Below are 14,070 nucleotides of genomic sequence, written 5' to 3' on the forward strand. Positions count from 1 at the left end.
ATTTTATTTCCAGAAACAGAAACTACCACACCTGAGTCAAAGATTGCTATGAAAGAGCTAAATCAAGAGTTTGCTTTCTCAGAGAAGGAAGATGTTGATGCAACTACCACATACTCAGACTCTAGGAGCCTGCGTTCACTCAGCTTAAGAATTACAAGCATAGATGCATTTGACTATGAAGCTACTGATGACATTGAAGAATTGAGACAAATAATTAAGATTCTGAAGTCTGAACTGGCAAAGTACAGGATGCTGATGATCCACTTGGAGCCTGCCAAGCAACTCCCTTCTGGTGATATTTTAAGTACAACTCAGAATGATGGGGAGCTGCCCACGCACCATCATTTTATTCCCATAATAGATGCCAGTAGACCAGAGTTGCAAACTTTCTCTGATGAGCATCTGCAAGAGGAGCCTCAAATCCGCATCAAGGATCTCACATCTCATGACTTGGAGCAACAAAATGAAAAAAAAATTCAAAAGCTGAAGGAGCTGCTGTCAGAGAATGAGATGGAGTTGGAAAAAGAGCAGATTGCAAACATACATCTTCTGGATGAGGTGTGCCGCCTGCAAAATAAACTTAAAGGAGTTTCACTGGCTAGGTGAGCTTATGATAAAGCAGCTTTGGGGAGGAAGTTTGGAGTGGGCAGGATGGTTAAGTAAATACATGAATGGTTCTTGAATGTAATACTCCATAGGACTCTGAGCAGCCTTGGAGGCCGTACTGATGTCATCTCCTCATGCGTGTCATCATGAGACAGATTATGCTAGGGCAGGGATGGGGAAGTTCAGGCTTGGAGGCCAGATATGTAGCCCTCCAGGCCTCTCTATCTGGCCCTCATAACTCACCCAAGAACACATTCCTCACTGCCTTGCTTAGTACCCAAAGTGTTTTGCAGGGCTTAGGGAAACATCAGAAGGCAGCTTAGAGCAAGGATGGGGAACCTCAGGCCAAATGTGACCCTCCAGATCTCCCTATCTGGCCCTCGGAACTATCCCATGGCCACATTCTCTTCTCAGACCACACACTACTCACTAGCCCTGCTTCATAACTCCCTTGAGTGATTTTGCCTGGCCTGAAGTGTCCTCATGCTTGTTTGGATGGAGAACAGAGAAATTAGCCTGCTGTATAAAGGTGGTCCCCCACCCCATAGTGCATCATTTGCTTATGGAGCTTGTCAGTAGATGTAGTGATGGCCACTAGCTTGGGTGGGTTTAATAGAGGATTAAAGCAATTCATGGAGCATACATTTAGCAATGGCTTCCTATCATAGAATCTATGAAAGGCACCATTTTGAGGAAAAATTTCTGGGATCAACAATGGGACAGGGCTCTTTTCTTCATGTCCTGCCTGTAGGCTTTCTGTTGCAGCATCTGGTTGGCTAACTGGGGAAGCAGAATGCTGGACTAGATGGGTCTTTGTTGTGATCCACCAAGGCTTCTCTTATGTTGAGGTAAATTATTAAAAGACTGGGTACTACCTCCAGTATCGGAGGCAGTATGATGAGGGCTTATGAAATGGAAGCCAGAAGTTGGATAACTTTAAAAGAGGATTAGACAGTTTTCATGGAGGATAAGGCTATTGGTGGTTACCTGCCATGATGGCTATATTATGCCTCCACAGCTGGAGACAGCATGCCTCTGAATACTAGTTGCTGGGGTCTGCAGGTGGGGAGAGTGCTGCTGCATTCAGGTACTGCTTATGGGCTTCTCAGAGGTATCTGTTTGGCCACTGTGAGACTAAGATGCTTCACTGGATGGGCCTTCAGACTTTTCTTGTGTGTCAACAGGAAAACTCAGCTAGAACTTCTAGGATGATTGTGGTGGGGTGTTTCATTTTGTTTATCTTTATCTACCAAACATCTACTTCTCTATGTATTCATTTTGTTCTTCAGTGGTGCTTTATATGTCACATCTGGGGTTGGGGAAATTAGATTTTTATTAGTACATGCCAGGTTCACTATACATAAGATGAGGGGGAAACAACAACTGCAGCCACCTTTCCATAAATGACAAAAGAAATGTACAAAAAGGTAAAGCAGTGAAAAATTATTTCACAAAACACAATGCAAAACCTTGTGCTATTTATTTCTCTGTTAGAACAAGAAAGAAGAGTACAAACAGACTTGATTGGGTTCACTTCAGGGTATTTGCTCTGGAGAATTAAATTGCTTCTAAATCCCTCTATATCATTTCAGTAACAGTTGCCTTGCTCCTGAATTTCTGCACTTCTGAAATATCAAGGTAGTAAGAAAAATGTTTCAGATGGTCACTATCATTATCAGTTGTTGATTGTACTCTGTTTAAAAGAAACTAGAAATACCGGATGATATCCAACTAAGTCCTATCCAGTGTAGACACATTGAAAACCATGAACTTGCATTTTTCATTGATTTCCGTGCATCTGCTTTTAAGTATGACATAGTTGAATAGCAGCCTCTGTGTTCATCATGAACTGCAAATATCTCACTGCTTATATAATATTTGTTGATTTAAACTGCTTATTAAAAAATCACAAATATTTTGGTAAGTTTTATAGTTAGAGGAAAACTTCATGCTTTGATCAATTCCACTCTCTGAAACGTGGGTCCAGAGGGCATCAGGTGATTCTGCAGAGGAGCTTTCTTCAAGGGGGGATTGCAGAAGGGAGGTGAAATAGATACTCTCACATGTGGTCCCTCACAAATATCATGCCTTGTGCAAAATTCTAGTCTAGAAATTGTGTTTTGAGTCAACTTTGAAAAGCTGGATGCATCTTCTTTCTAAAGTCGGCTTCTGGTCCCCCCCCCTTTTTTTAAAGGCACGATTCCCCAATCCACTCTCCAGTACATGAGCAGTCTTACCAGCGTCAGAAAATTCAAGAGATCCACAGCATCTGTGCAACTTACCGCCAGCACCTGTCCAATTTGATCAGAGCTTTTGAGGAGCTCTTGCAGGCCAGCGAAGTGGATTATTGTGTTGCAGAGGGCTTTCGCGAACAGCTGAATCAAAGCGCCCAGCTGTTTGAGAGGCTGGAACAGCAGTGTCTGTATGGTGTGTGGCTGTGTTTGTTGCTTATCTTCAGTTATAGACACACATTCCTATCTGTTTTCTGGGCTCCTATCTGTGTGCCAATGTTTTTTCTTTCCCCTTCTTCTCCTTATCGCATGGTGATTGTCGAAGATTGGGCCCCTCATTTATCATTTAAGATAGGAATATAGATATACTATGGGATCTTCAACAAATGTTGCAGAGTAGAGTGCTGCTGTTCAGTTTTTAAAAGGTATATTTTAAACTCTGGACAGAAATTCCAGGCAATCCCACAGACTGCAATCCCATTGGGTAGCAGTACCAACCAAGTGTGCTACAGTGCATGTCCCATTAGGTGTGCAGAAGTGTAACTTTATGGGCACAGCATGGGGTTGCAAATATTTCTGGGTTTGCTGTTACTTTGTTTTCTGATACCAAGAGACTTTAATTTGAGAAACAATATTGTAGTTTACATGTCCTAGCTGTATTCTCAAAAGACTTGAGTGTATTCAATTATCATATATCAAATTCTTCACATTGGAAATAAGTTTCTCCAGCGAATAAACATTAAAATGCCTTTCTGTTCAAATCAGCAGATGGTATCATATATACTAATGAAATTGCTGACAACTGAGACAATTCAATATATCTTTGCACAATAGGGTTGCACTGAATCACAAGTAAAGACGAGGGCTGGAGCAGAATATTCAAGCAGGCTGAGTGGCAGTCATAGTCCACTGTTTTGTGGAAGGGCTGTGGTTTGGGGGTGCAGATTTGATTTTAAAAAATTCTGTTTAGTTAAGGCATTTATACTTAGCCCTGTAGCCAATGAGGCTCCCAGAGAGACTTAAAAATCAGCAGTAAGAAGGTCCCTGCCCTCAAACTTTATAGAATATAAAAAGACATGGCTCTCCTTATGATGTCTGTGCATCAGCCTGTCATAATAATAAACTTTAAACACAATTTGCCTTCCTAAACAAGGGGTGGATAGGTTCCCCCAGCCCAATGCATCCATATGTTTTGGTGTCAGTGGCCAGCTGCTTTTGCAGTCATCATTCCCTCACTGCCTTCTCTGTCCTTTGCCATGTGTAGAGCACTTGGGGGAAGGAAGGGTTATTTCTTTCATCTGGGCTTTTGCAGAGGCAAGGCCACGGGAGAAACTTGTGCTGCTTCTTCAGGTGTTTAGCACAAAATGAAAGCAGTCTCCTCCCCAGCCTGTTTTCTCCCAAGTCTTCTGGCATATGGAGGGGACTCAGGAAATGAGTTGACACATCCCTGTCTTTTTGGAGACCCTGTAAAAAAACTGGCCAGATTGGGTTTAGGTGTGGCGCTGCCTTGCGGTCAATAGGCAACAATGCAAGCTTTAAAAATTAATTAATTAATTTAAAAAGGAAGCTGCCGTCTTGGCTCCTCCCTGCTCCTCTCTCCCTCAGTTTTTAATTTTGCCTTGTGGGAAGTGGTTGTTTCTTCAAGAGACTTCTGGTGCACACCTTTTTTCAAGCTGGTTAATTCCTTGTTTATTCTACCTCTTGTTGAATTTCTCTGTGGCTCTAGTTCCTTTACCTTCTGCTTATTTTCACTACTTATAAGTATCAGTAGCTTCTGTATTTCTCCCTCTCGAGCCCTAATGCTGAGTGCAGTTAAGGCTTTGGAAATGGAAACTGTTAGTTCTCAGTGGGGGTTTAGCCAGTTTTCTGCCACTTTGCTAAAAATCTGCAAACAACTGGCTATTGTTCAGTTCTGCTTCTTTGCCTGCATTTTAATGGTAAAGGCACAGATGAAATCCATACTCTCCTGCCAGGAGAGAATTGCAGCAGCAAACTACAGCCTGTAAAGGCAATAGACATGATTCAGCTAGATCTGCCTCTACTAAGACTTTAGCTCCAGCCCTCCTCCCATGTAAGCAGCAGCTACTGCTACTTTCAACAGTTATGACAGATCTTCCCAGTTTACCAGCCTCTCCTTCCCCCTCTCTAGGGGATTTCTATACAGAACATCTCAGAGCCAGATCAGGTGTGCCCATAAATTCCCCTTTATATGGCATTATTCTAACTGGGGGAGAGGTGTGCAATAGAAAGCTCAGCAGGAGGCTCTGTCCCTGCTAAGGCTGAAGAATGCTCACTGCACAGAGAGAGGATGGCAACAGAATACAGTGGACGCTTGGGTTGTGAACATGATCCGTGTGGGATGCACGTTCACAACCTGCAGCATTTGCAACCCGCGTCTGCGCATGCATGGATTGCTATTTGGCGCTTCTGCACATGTGCAAAGCACGATTTAGCGCTTCTGCGCATGTGCGACCGCCAAAACCCAAAAGTAACCCGTTCTGGTACTTCCGGGCTTTAGCTGTCCGCAACCCGAAAAAACGCAACCTGAAGTGGCTGTAACCCAAGGTATGACTGTATTCCTGTGGAGGACAAGGAGAGCAAGCAGTTCAATCACAAGGAAGCTCTCCCTCAGCTGGACTTAGAAGAATTCCTCATCCTATAGAAACTCCTATCAGAGCCAAGGTATTTATGCAGCTCACCCCAGCATGAATCAGCCTCAATATTCAATATTCAATACTCAATACACAACTGTCCAGAATCGGTCTCAACTGATGCAGTTTTCTGCATTATTTATTCCTTAATTTCCGATCTACTTCACTGCCCCAAGGAGACCTAGCTAAATAAGTACGTTTACCTTCAGCCCCATATCAGTTTCCAAATGTTCTACACCCACAATCTGTATCTACTTCTACTCCCTCCACCTCCAGGAGGCAGTCTAAAGTGTGACCTTCACGCAGGAGTTCTCAACCATCAGCCACAGGATGAAGGTGATGAATGGAGTGGTGAATGAGGAGTCTGATTCTTGCAGAGTTACCGGCACTCTGATTTCTTTACTCCCTGGTGCAAATCTATTCTGCAGTTATTCTGTGATACCTTTACTCTTACATGCTTTGTCTGATAGTTCCTCCATCATACTTTTCTACCTTTCTTACTGGGAAGTCTCAGTGAATCCTTTAGGCAACCTTTTCCTGTTGAAAGCTGCCTCCCATGCTATACTAATACCAAATCTCCCAACTTTCTGGCTTGTTATCTAAAAACTGAAGCAGGGAGGAGCTAAGACGACAGCTTCCTGCTTAAATTGTTTATTTTTTTTAAGCTTGCAATGTTGCCTATTGACCGCCAGGCAGTGCCAAACCTAAAATCTGGTGGCAGCTTTTACAGGATCTAGAAATACTTTTCATGGTAAATATAAGTCCTTTCTGTAGCAAGCTTGGGGGACAGATTGCAATGGCTTGAGTTTCTTGCAGGGAAGAACTATTAAGAGGGACTTACACGATTTCTTTGCCTCTCCAACACCCCACCCTTTTCTCCAAGGCCTCTGCATTTGACTTGGGGAGGGTGGGGACTAAGCATGCCAGGTTTTCAGAATGCAGAACCAGGAAAAATCTGGTTTCTTTCAGCGGCAATATGCCTCTGAATACCAGTAGCTGGGGAGGTGGAGAGAGCACTTTATCATTTCAGCATAATTTTGAAAGGCTTCTTTCCCCCTATTGCAGGAGAGTCAATAGATGATGAGATGACTCAACTGTGTGGCCTTGCACGGAGGTAAGTGCATCATTTCCTTTTGCTAACCTTCCTTTATTAGTTCAGTACACTTAGCAGTCACAATTGGGGCACAATGTTTTAAAGAATTACATTAGGCTGAAGGTTGAGAGTCTGGTGTCCTCCTGCTCCCCTGCAAATTTTGTAGGGTTCAGGTGAGACAATGAACATATCCCTTGGTGAACTCTAGGGCAAATAAGGGAAAAGCTCATTGCTTATTCCACATCAAGGAAGCCATTGAAACATCAATTGATCATTACTATATTAGCATTTTTTTTGGGGGGGGGGAATCCTATTTGTTCTGCTGTTCCATAAGAGAAGGGTTACCAGGATTGCCACTCTTTCCAGGCTGCTTAGGAAGCTCTCCCATTAAACAGTTCATTCAGTGGCTTGCAAATCATATTTTTAAAATAGCAGTCCCTGTCATCAGACTCTTGCCCTTTAAAAAGACAGGGGGAAAAGAATGGGGAGGAAAGAGGAAAAGAAGCAAATTCTGACACCAAATTCTTAACATTACAAGATTTTTGTAATGACTGGCTTGGATGGAAACAAGATGCTCACATTTCAAAATAGAAGCCTTGACACCCAGCCTGGAAGTGACTGTAATGCACTTCCTCCCAGAGTGGAGTATAGCAGGAATCTATGGCTAGCCATACTCTGAGTATACCCTTTTAAATTAATGAACATGGCTAGCCTAGATCTATTCAGTGGGTCTACTCTGAGTAGAATGTAGTTGGAAATAATTCTCAGCTTCTTGTCACTCCCAGATTGGCTCATGGGGGCCCTGTTGATGCCACCACTCCCAGAGCAGCTAATCCTGTTCATCTTCCTCACAGGGCAGGTGCAACTGATGGCCTTGGGAAGTGTGGGAAGGGGCCCAGTCCATCTGGTGAGAGCAGCAGCAAGTGGAAGTGGTAGTTCCTTGCTGTCTGCTACTTCTGTGATTCATAGTGGTCATGAACTTGGCTATGCAACTTGCCATAAATAAGCTCTCCAGACATTAGGCAGAATTCATGTTAAGACATCCCCTCTTCTTTTTCTTCTATAGTTTATCTGACTTGGAGATGCCACAAAAGCCATCCTCTTTGGAATCCCTCCAGCCTGAAAAAGAAGAAACGGAGGGCGAGAGGGAAAACCTGGCAATCATGCCGGTCAAATTCCCACCAGGTAAACTAGTTTACTCTAGCAGAGGGAATCTTTAGCAGCCTTGAGGCATCATTGGAAAAGGAAGTTTCTGGTTTGAATGCCATAATTGGTACACTGGTCGGGTTAGTGGAGACAGGAATTCTGATTGCAGCACTGCAGACAGGACCTACCAGCAAAGAAACTGAAGTTAGTGATGGTTTGAAGATACATCAAGATTTAGATAGGTCTGAGATTGCTAAGTCCATATCAGTAACTGAACAATTTTGTTGTTGGAATCTTTCTGTCTTGAGAGAGTAGAGTGCACCTCTGTGGCTGCAGACATTGATAACTCGTAACTGCTGCCTCCTGCGTTGTTTTTGCTGCATTATATGTTTGCTGACAGAGAGCTGTTAGTTAGAATTAAAAGGCTGCACAACCAATAGCAAGTTAAATATTCCTCTCCTGTACATAGCAGAAAAAGGAAATTGCAGTCTGGAAAAAGGAACAGGACATTCTCAAGCCATAAGGCCTTTGCTACTTTTACTAATAATATCCAGATACGCTCCAATAGTCAAGAAGGGAAGATTCATTATATTGGCCCAAATGCAGGTATTGGAAGAAATATACCCAAGTTAGAGGTTCAAAACTTCAACCCTGCTAGCAATTTATTTTTCAGAAATCAAAAGAATTATACATTAACAAATGCTCAAGATAAGACCAGGCCTAGGGGTAATTATAGAAAATCAAATTATGATACCTTCAGCTCTCCTTTAAGATACCATAACTGACTAGAAAACATCCAAAAAGGTCTTAATAGTTTTTCCTGGAACCTGGCAGGTTGGGATAATAAGATGGATAAGGATTTTATTTGTATGCTCTAGCAATTTGATAAAATATGTTTGCAGGAGACTTGGTCTTATTAACCTAAGCTGCTCCTGCCCTCAACTTACAGGATTGTAACTCTTCTAGCCAGTCAGCTGTTAAGAAATATAAAAGGGGCTGAGGAAGTCAGAGCTTGACTTATTTTATAAGACTTGATTTGGCAGGAGAAGTTTGGATAGCAGATTTTGGAATTCAAAATAATTATATTTGCCAGTAGAAATCAAAGCTGAGCTCTATAAGGAATGCATAGCATGGTGGATGCCTACCATGACTGGCTTATTTACTACCATAAACAAGGGCAAAAACTATTGGCCACTTATCTTGTTAGACATCTCAAAGCTATGCATGGTATCTCCTTCAAAAATAATCAGACTGGTTGCAAAATAACAACATTATTCATGAAAACAAGTGGGGTTCAGAGAAGGACACAGTACCATTGATCAATGTTTTATTCTGAACCATAGTATAAGGAAATAGACTAGGAACATTAAGAATAATCTTTATGTCGCCTTTTTATCTCTGCTGCATTTGTCTCTATTAATCGAAACAGACTGGGAGAAATTTCAAATTGCCAATACTGACTGCAGAATTCTGTTATTGATCTAACAGCTGTACTGAAATGAGGGTCAGAGTAGGTTTAAAACAGGGGTCGGAGCATGCGCGCCCGCATGAGTGCATGCACCTGCGATTTCCAGTGTCTGCACAGTCACGATTTTCGTTGTTTGCACTTGCGCAGATGTGATTTCTGGTGTCTGCGTGTGCACAGGCGCAATTCCCGGCACTGTGGAAGTGAGTCCCTGTGCTGTGCTGCGCCGGTGTAGCACAGCACACTGGGACTTGCCGAGTGGGCGGCTTGGTTCTGGGGCGGCTCGTGGGCCAGTTAAACGGCCTCCATGGGCTGTTTCCAGCCCCTGGGCCGCACATTGCCGACCCCTGGTTTAAAAGGTTGCACTCTGGCTCCCACTCTTTTAAACTTTTATATTAATGACAGGAAAGTCTATATATTACTCTTAATGATTTTTTAGCAAGCACAGTCCTAAGTATAAATGGTATTTAGATCAGCAAGCTGTAGAACAAACTCACTCATATCTGGTGTACTCTCTAGTGAAACCCTCTCTTGGAAGTGCCATATGGAGGAAGTGAAAGTCAAAGCAGAGAAAAGCATAGGGACATTGATGAAGTTCTGTTACAATAAGGAAGGGCAGCTGATTGAACCTGCACAAAATATACTTGGTAGCAAAGTGCTTATCCAGTGCTCTGTGGTGTTGAAATCTGAGGCTCTGATTTTAACTCCATTAAAGTTTTGGAAACTGTGCAGAACATATATATTTTTCCCCTCGAAGAAATACTCTCTACCATCAGGAATATCAGGAGCTCTTCTTTGTACAAAATCGAAGTGGCCGACAATTAAGGCAAGAGCTGACTGCACTCAGTTAAAGTATATTAGAAGAATTGCTGTTATGCCACTTGAGTGTTTTCCTGTGCTGTGCTATAGGGAATTGGGTAAGAACCAGTGCTGAAAAGCAGCTTGTCAAGATATTTTAGACTATGATTATTTTCCATAACTGAGCTCTTCATTTACATTGAATACATGTCAACTAAGGGATTGGCTCTTCTGGATAGAATCCAGAAGGGACCTGCAACTTATTAGAAATACTAAATTTCCCCGTTAGTATCCACTCCTGAGAACAGAGCATTTTACAGTTAGTTATCTGACCAAACTCTTACCAGCTTCCTTAAAAATGCCTTTATTGAGCTGCGTTTCCAAGTGATGCCCACCACATCCTTGGATGGGTACTGCAACAAGGTCCCATACATCAACAGACTTTGTATTTCTGGTCAACCTCAGGTGGAAGATATTACTCATTATCTGTTAGCCTGCCCCCTTATTTATAGACCTAAGAGATTTGGTTTTGAAATCTTTGTTCACATAAATAAACAAGCAGGTACAGCCTGGCAGAAATGGTCCAGTTTCATTTGAGTGACAACAATAGCTTCATAACTCAGAGAGTGGTCCTCTGTGCATTGGCTGCAAAAAAAAGAGGGAAAAGGAGTTTGATGCGAACGGGATCCATTCCGAAGCCCTGTTCGCATCCTAAAGTGAACGTAACCCACGTCTGCACGTGCGCGGGTCGCGATTCGTCGCTTCCGCGCATGCACATGACGTCATTTTGAGCGTCTGCGCATGCGCGAGTGGCGAAACCCGGAAGTAACGTGCTCCGTTACTTCTGGGTCGTCGTGGAGCGCAACCTGAAAATGCTTAACCTGAAGCTACTTCAACCCGAGGTATGACTGTATTAGTTGTTGTGGTGATTCAGTGGTATAATCTGAAATCAAGCTACATTTAAGCTTACTGGTGTCTCTGGTATCTTCTGCATCGTGGATGTTGGCTTATATTATGGATGTTTGTTATGTATTATATTATAAATACTATTGCTACAAGTTTGTCATGGCCTTTGGCTAGAACAATAAACTTACAAAGAACAACTAGTTTACCCACTACAGGTTTACTAGGCATAGAAGGACATCTACTAGATTTTCTAGCGAGGATTCCATCCTCCGCCATTGTTATTTTAAATTGAGGCACACAGACCTTTTGGCTGACAGAATCTGCTTCATTGTTTTATGAGTACCCCAAGATCAGCTTGGAGCAAAAGATGTAAACATAATAATTCTACAGGAATAAGTTTTGAATTTCAGAACTGAATGGAGTTCACAGTCATTTCTCTTGAAAATCTATTTCTGGATACCCTAAGATTTCTTCATTTCAGTAATATAATTTAAGATGTGAGAGCACTCATTTTGTTGCTAATATTGTGAAATTGTAGGTAGTAGATAGATCCATTTTACCGCAAATCACTCAGAGATCTTCTACCAGCGGATTCAATCTTCCTATCCTTGTTTTAGTCTTTTAGTGTTTGTATTTTAAAAATAGATGGACTTTTCTTTCTCTAAAATTCAAATTAGGAGCTAGAATACAGACAATTGATAGGTGATGTTTAAGTTACATGGTTTCTACCACTATAAAAGCCCCGGTACTGTTTCATTGGGATTGAAGTGTGCTGCATAATTAATAGGAGGAGTGAGACTTGACCTGGAACAGGACACCCAGTGCAATTGATGCTTACCAGGCTGTTCTGCTAGAGACTGCATTGAAAGCAGGTGGTGTTTGCAAAATGCTCTGTTTAAAATAAAACAGAATTTATTGGAACTGGCTGAACTAACAAATAAAATGGAATAGGTGAATTCCTGACCAATGTGGAAGTTACTGCAGGTGGAGGGAACCTGCAGTCAACCATCAAAGGTACTTTTTAATGGAAACAGAATACTGTGTAATATGCTTCCTTATTTTTTTCTCTGTGCTATGTGAATCAAACTCATCTACTAAATAGTTTCATATAGTGTTGTCCGAGTGCATGATGCTCTACAGAGTATCATTAGTGAAACTAAGGGGTTCCTGCCCCAGTGAATTTACAAACCACATGTCAACAGTAGTTTGAGATCAGAAGTAGAGAAGGAAGAAGTGAGTGTAGGACAGGGTCACAGGAAGAAGGGAGAAAGGAAGAGTTTCCAAAGGGTGACCAAATGCATTGACATGTAAAGTGGACTTATTTTCAGGGATGAAGCTGGGGAGTTGAAAAAAACCCTTTTTTTAGATTAGCTTGCCTTGTCACCTGAGATTGCCACCTGAGATTCTTCTTATGGTAGCCCTGAATTCAAAAGGTAGGCTGGTTGCAAAGGAAAGAGAGGGCCGTCCCTGTGGTGGTGCCCCAACTATTGAACTTCCTCCCTAGCAAAACTCAAATTAGGTAGTGGGGGACATAATTTGACAAAGCATGAAATGGGAGGTATAGATTGCATTAAGAGTCTTCCATACCTCCTCCCTAATTACTGAAGTGAGGTGAAGTCTTTCTGAGCTTTCAACAGCATTCTACTGCTTCTTCCTTATTCTTCTGTTGTCTTTTAATCCATTTTAGTTGGCATTTTGTATTGCATTTAATTGGTCTGTCAGCTACCTTGAAAGCTATTCTGATGGGAAAGATGGGAATATAAACATGCGTACATGCACACACATATACACGAAAGTGTAGGCAGCTTATTGGACAGCTGAGGGTGGGGAGGCTGATGTTCATGGGCAAGGCTGGAGAAAATGGGGAAAATAAGAACAGAAAGTTGGGGCGTGTATATGTGGCAATGAGCAAGCCTGCAAAGTCAGTTGAAAGTCAAAGGTGAGGGTTGATGGAAAGCCGGTGTAAAGATATACAGAGGGTGTCATGTGGTCTCAGTGACGAAAGGGAAAGAGGGGGATGGTTTTGGCAGCAGACCGGTGGGTACAGCTAAGAGGATTCCGTGAGGCAAGAGACTGCCAGAAAGAAGGTGCTTGTGGTTATTGAGGCAGGAGATTACCAGATTTTGTGGGGTGGAGGATGTGGATGGAGGAAGAGATTTTTGTAATGATATTTAAGGGAGAACTGACAACTTGGCAATGGACTTCCATTGCCCTCTGCGAGTTGAAGGAAGATGGGAAATCTGGGAGGAGCTGGTGACATTTCTTCAATAGCATTGATATAAATCAGGTCAGGGGAACCTCTAGCCCTCTGGTTGTTGCTGGACTCCAGCTCCCTTCAGCCCTAGCCAGCATAGCCAATGGTCAGGGATGATGGGAGCATGGATTCCAATGACATTGGGTGTGGGGGAGCACAGTGATTGTAGCCAACTTTGCTTTGAGAGTTACTGACTTGTGTATGCCCCACACAGATTATATTATTACTACTACAGTGGTACCTCGGGTTAAGTACTTAATTTGTTCCGGAGGTCTGTTCTTAACTTGAAGCACCACTTTAGCTAATGGGGCCTCCCGCTGCTGCCACACTGCCGTTGCACGTTTTCTGTTCTCATCCTGAAGCAAAGTTCTTAACCCGAGGTACTTTTTCTGGGTTAGCGGAGTCTGTAACCTGAACCGTATGTAACCTGAATCGTATGTAACCCAAGGTACCACTGTATTTCTATTAAATTTTCTGTACCAGCCTTAATCCAATTTGAGTCATATTTTATATTTTGTGTGTCAGGGTAAAATGACTGATTCTGGCTTTTGGAGACCTAAATCTGAAAGCCCTCCAGTAACTAGTAAAGAGCCATAATATTTTCAGTCCCCTGCTCCAGACTTTGATATGGCCACTCTCTTGCCATTTATTTAGAGTTGTTGATGGAGCATCTCCAAGAAATACGAATGTTGAGGCACCAGCTTGAGGAATCCATCAGAACCAACGACCGACTAAGGAAGCAGCTTGAGCAACAAGTGTCAGACTCTGCTCAGGAGCAAGGTAGAATATTTGAAATCAAAGTCTGCTTAGGAAGGTTGGAAGGAAGGAGAGCTGTGTAGACCTCCAAAAAAGAAAATAGCCCTCTTTTATATGCAAACAGTGATATTACAATGTGGGTTTCATGAGTATTCGTACCTGCC

General features: G+C 42.5%; 1 protein-coding gene across 6 annotated transcripts in view; it reads left to right on the top strand.

Annotated features, from left to right (window-relative positions):
* CDK5RAP2 (CDK5 regulatory subunit associated protein 2) overlaps positions 1–14,070 on the top strand; it is a 134,921-nt gene that overhangs the window by 95,750 nt on the left and 25,101 nt on the right. For 5 of the 6 annotated variants that reach the window (XM_080990766.1, XM_080990767.1, XM_080990770.1 and 2 more), the window contains 5 exons: positions 14–602; positions 2,801–3,033; positions 6,554–6,602; positions 7,648–7,766; positions 13,805–13,930. In XM_080990766.1, coding sequence (XP_080846892.1) covers positions 14–602; positions 2,801–3,033; positions 6,554–6,602; positions 7,648–7,766; positions 13,805–13,930 — 1,116 coding nt within the window. The remainder of the gene's footprint in view (positions 1–13; positions 603–2,800; positions 3,034–6,553; positions 6,603–7,647; positions 7,767–13,804; positions 13,931–14,070) is intronic. The other variant, XM_080990771.1, reaches the window with a different exon arrangement.

The sequence above is a fragment of the Podarcis pityusensis genome, assembly GCF_964106645.2.
Source record: "Podarcis pityusensis genome assembly, chromosome: Z".
NCBI lineage: Eukaryota > Metazoa > Chordata > Lepidosauria > Squamata > Lacertidae > Podarcis > Podarcis pityusensis.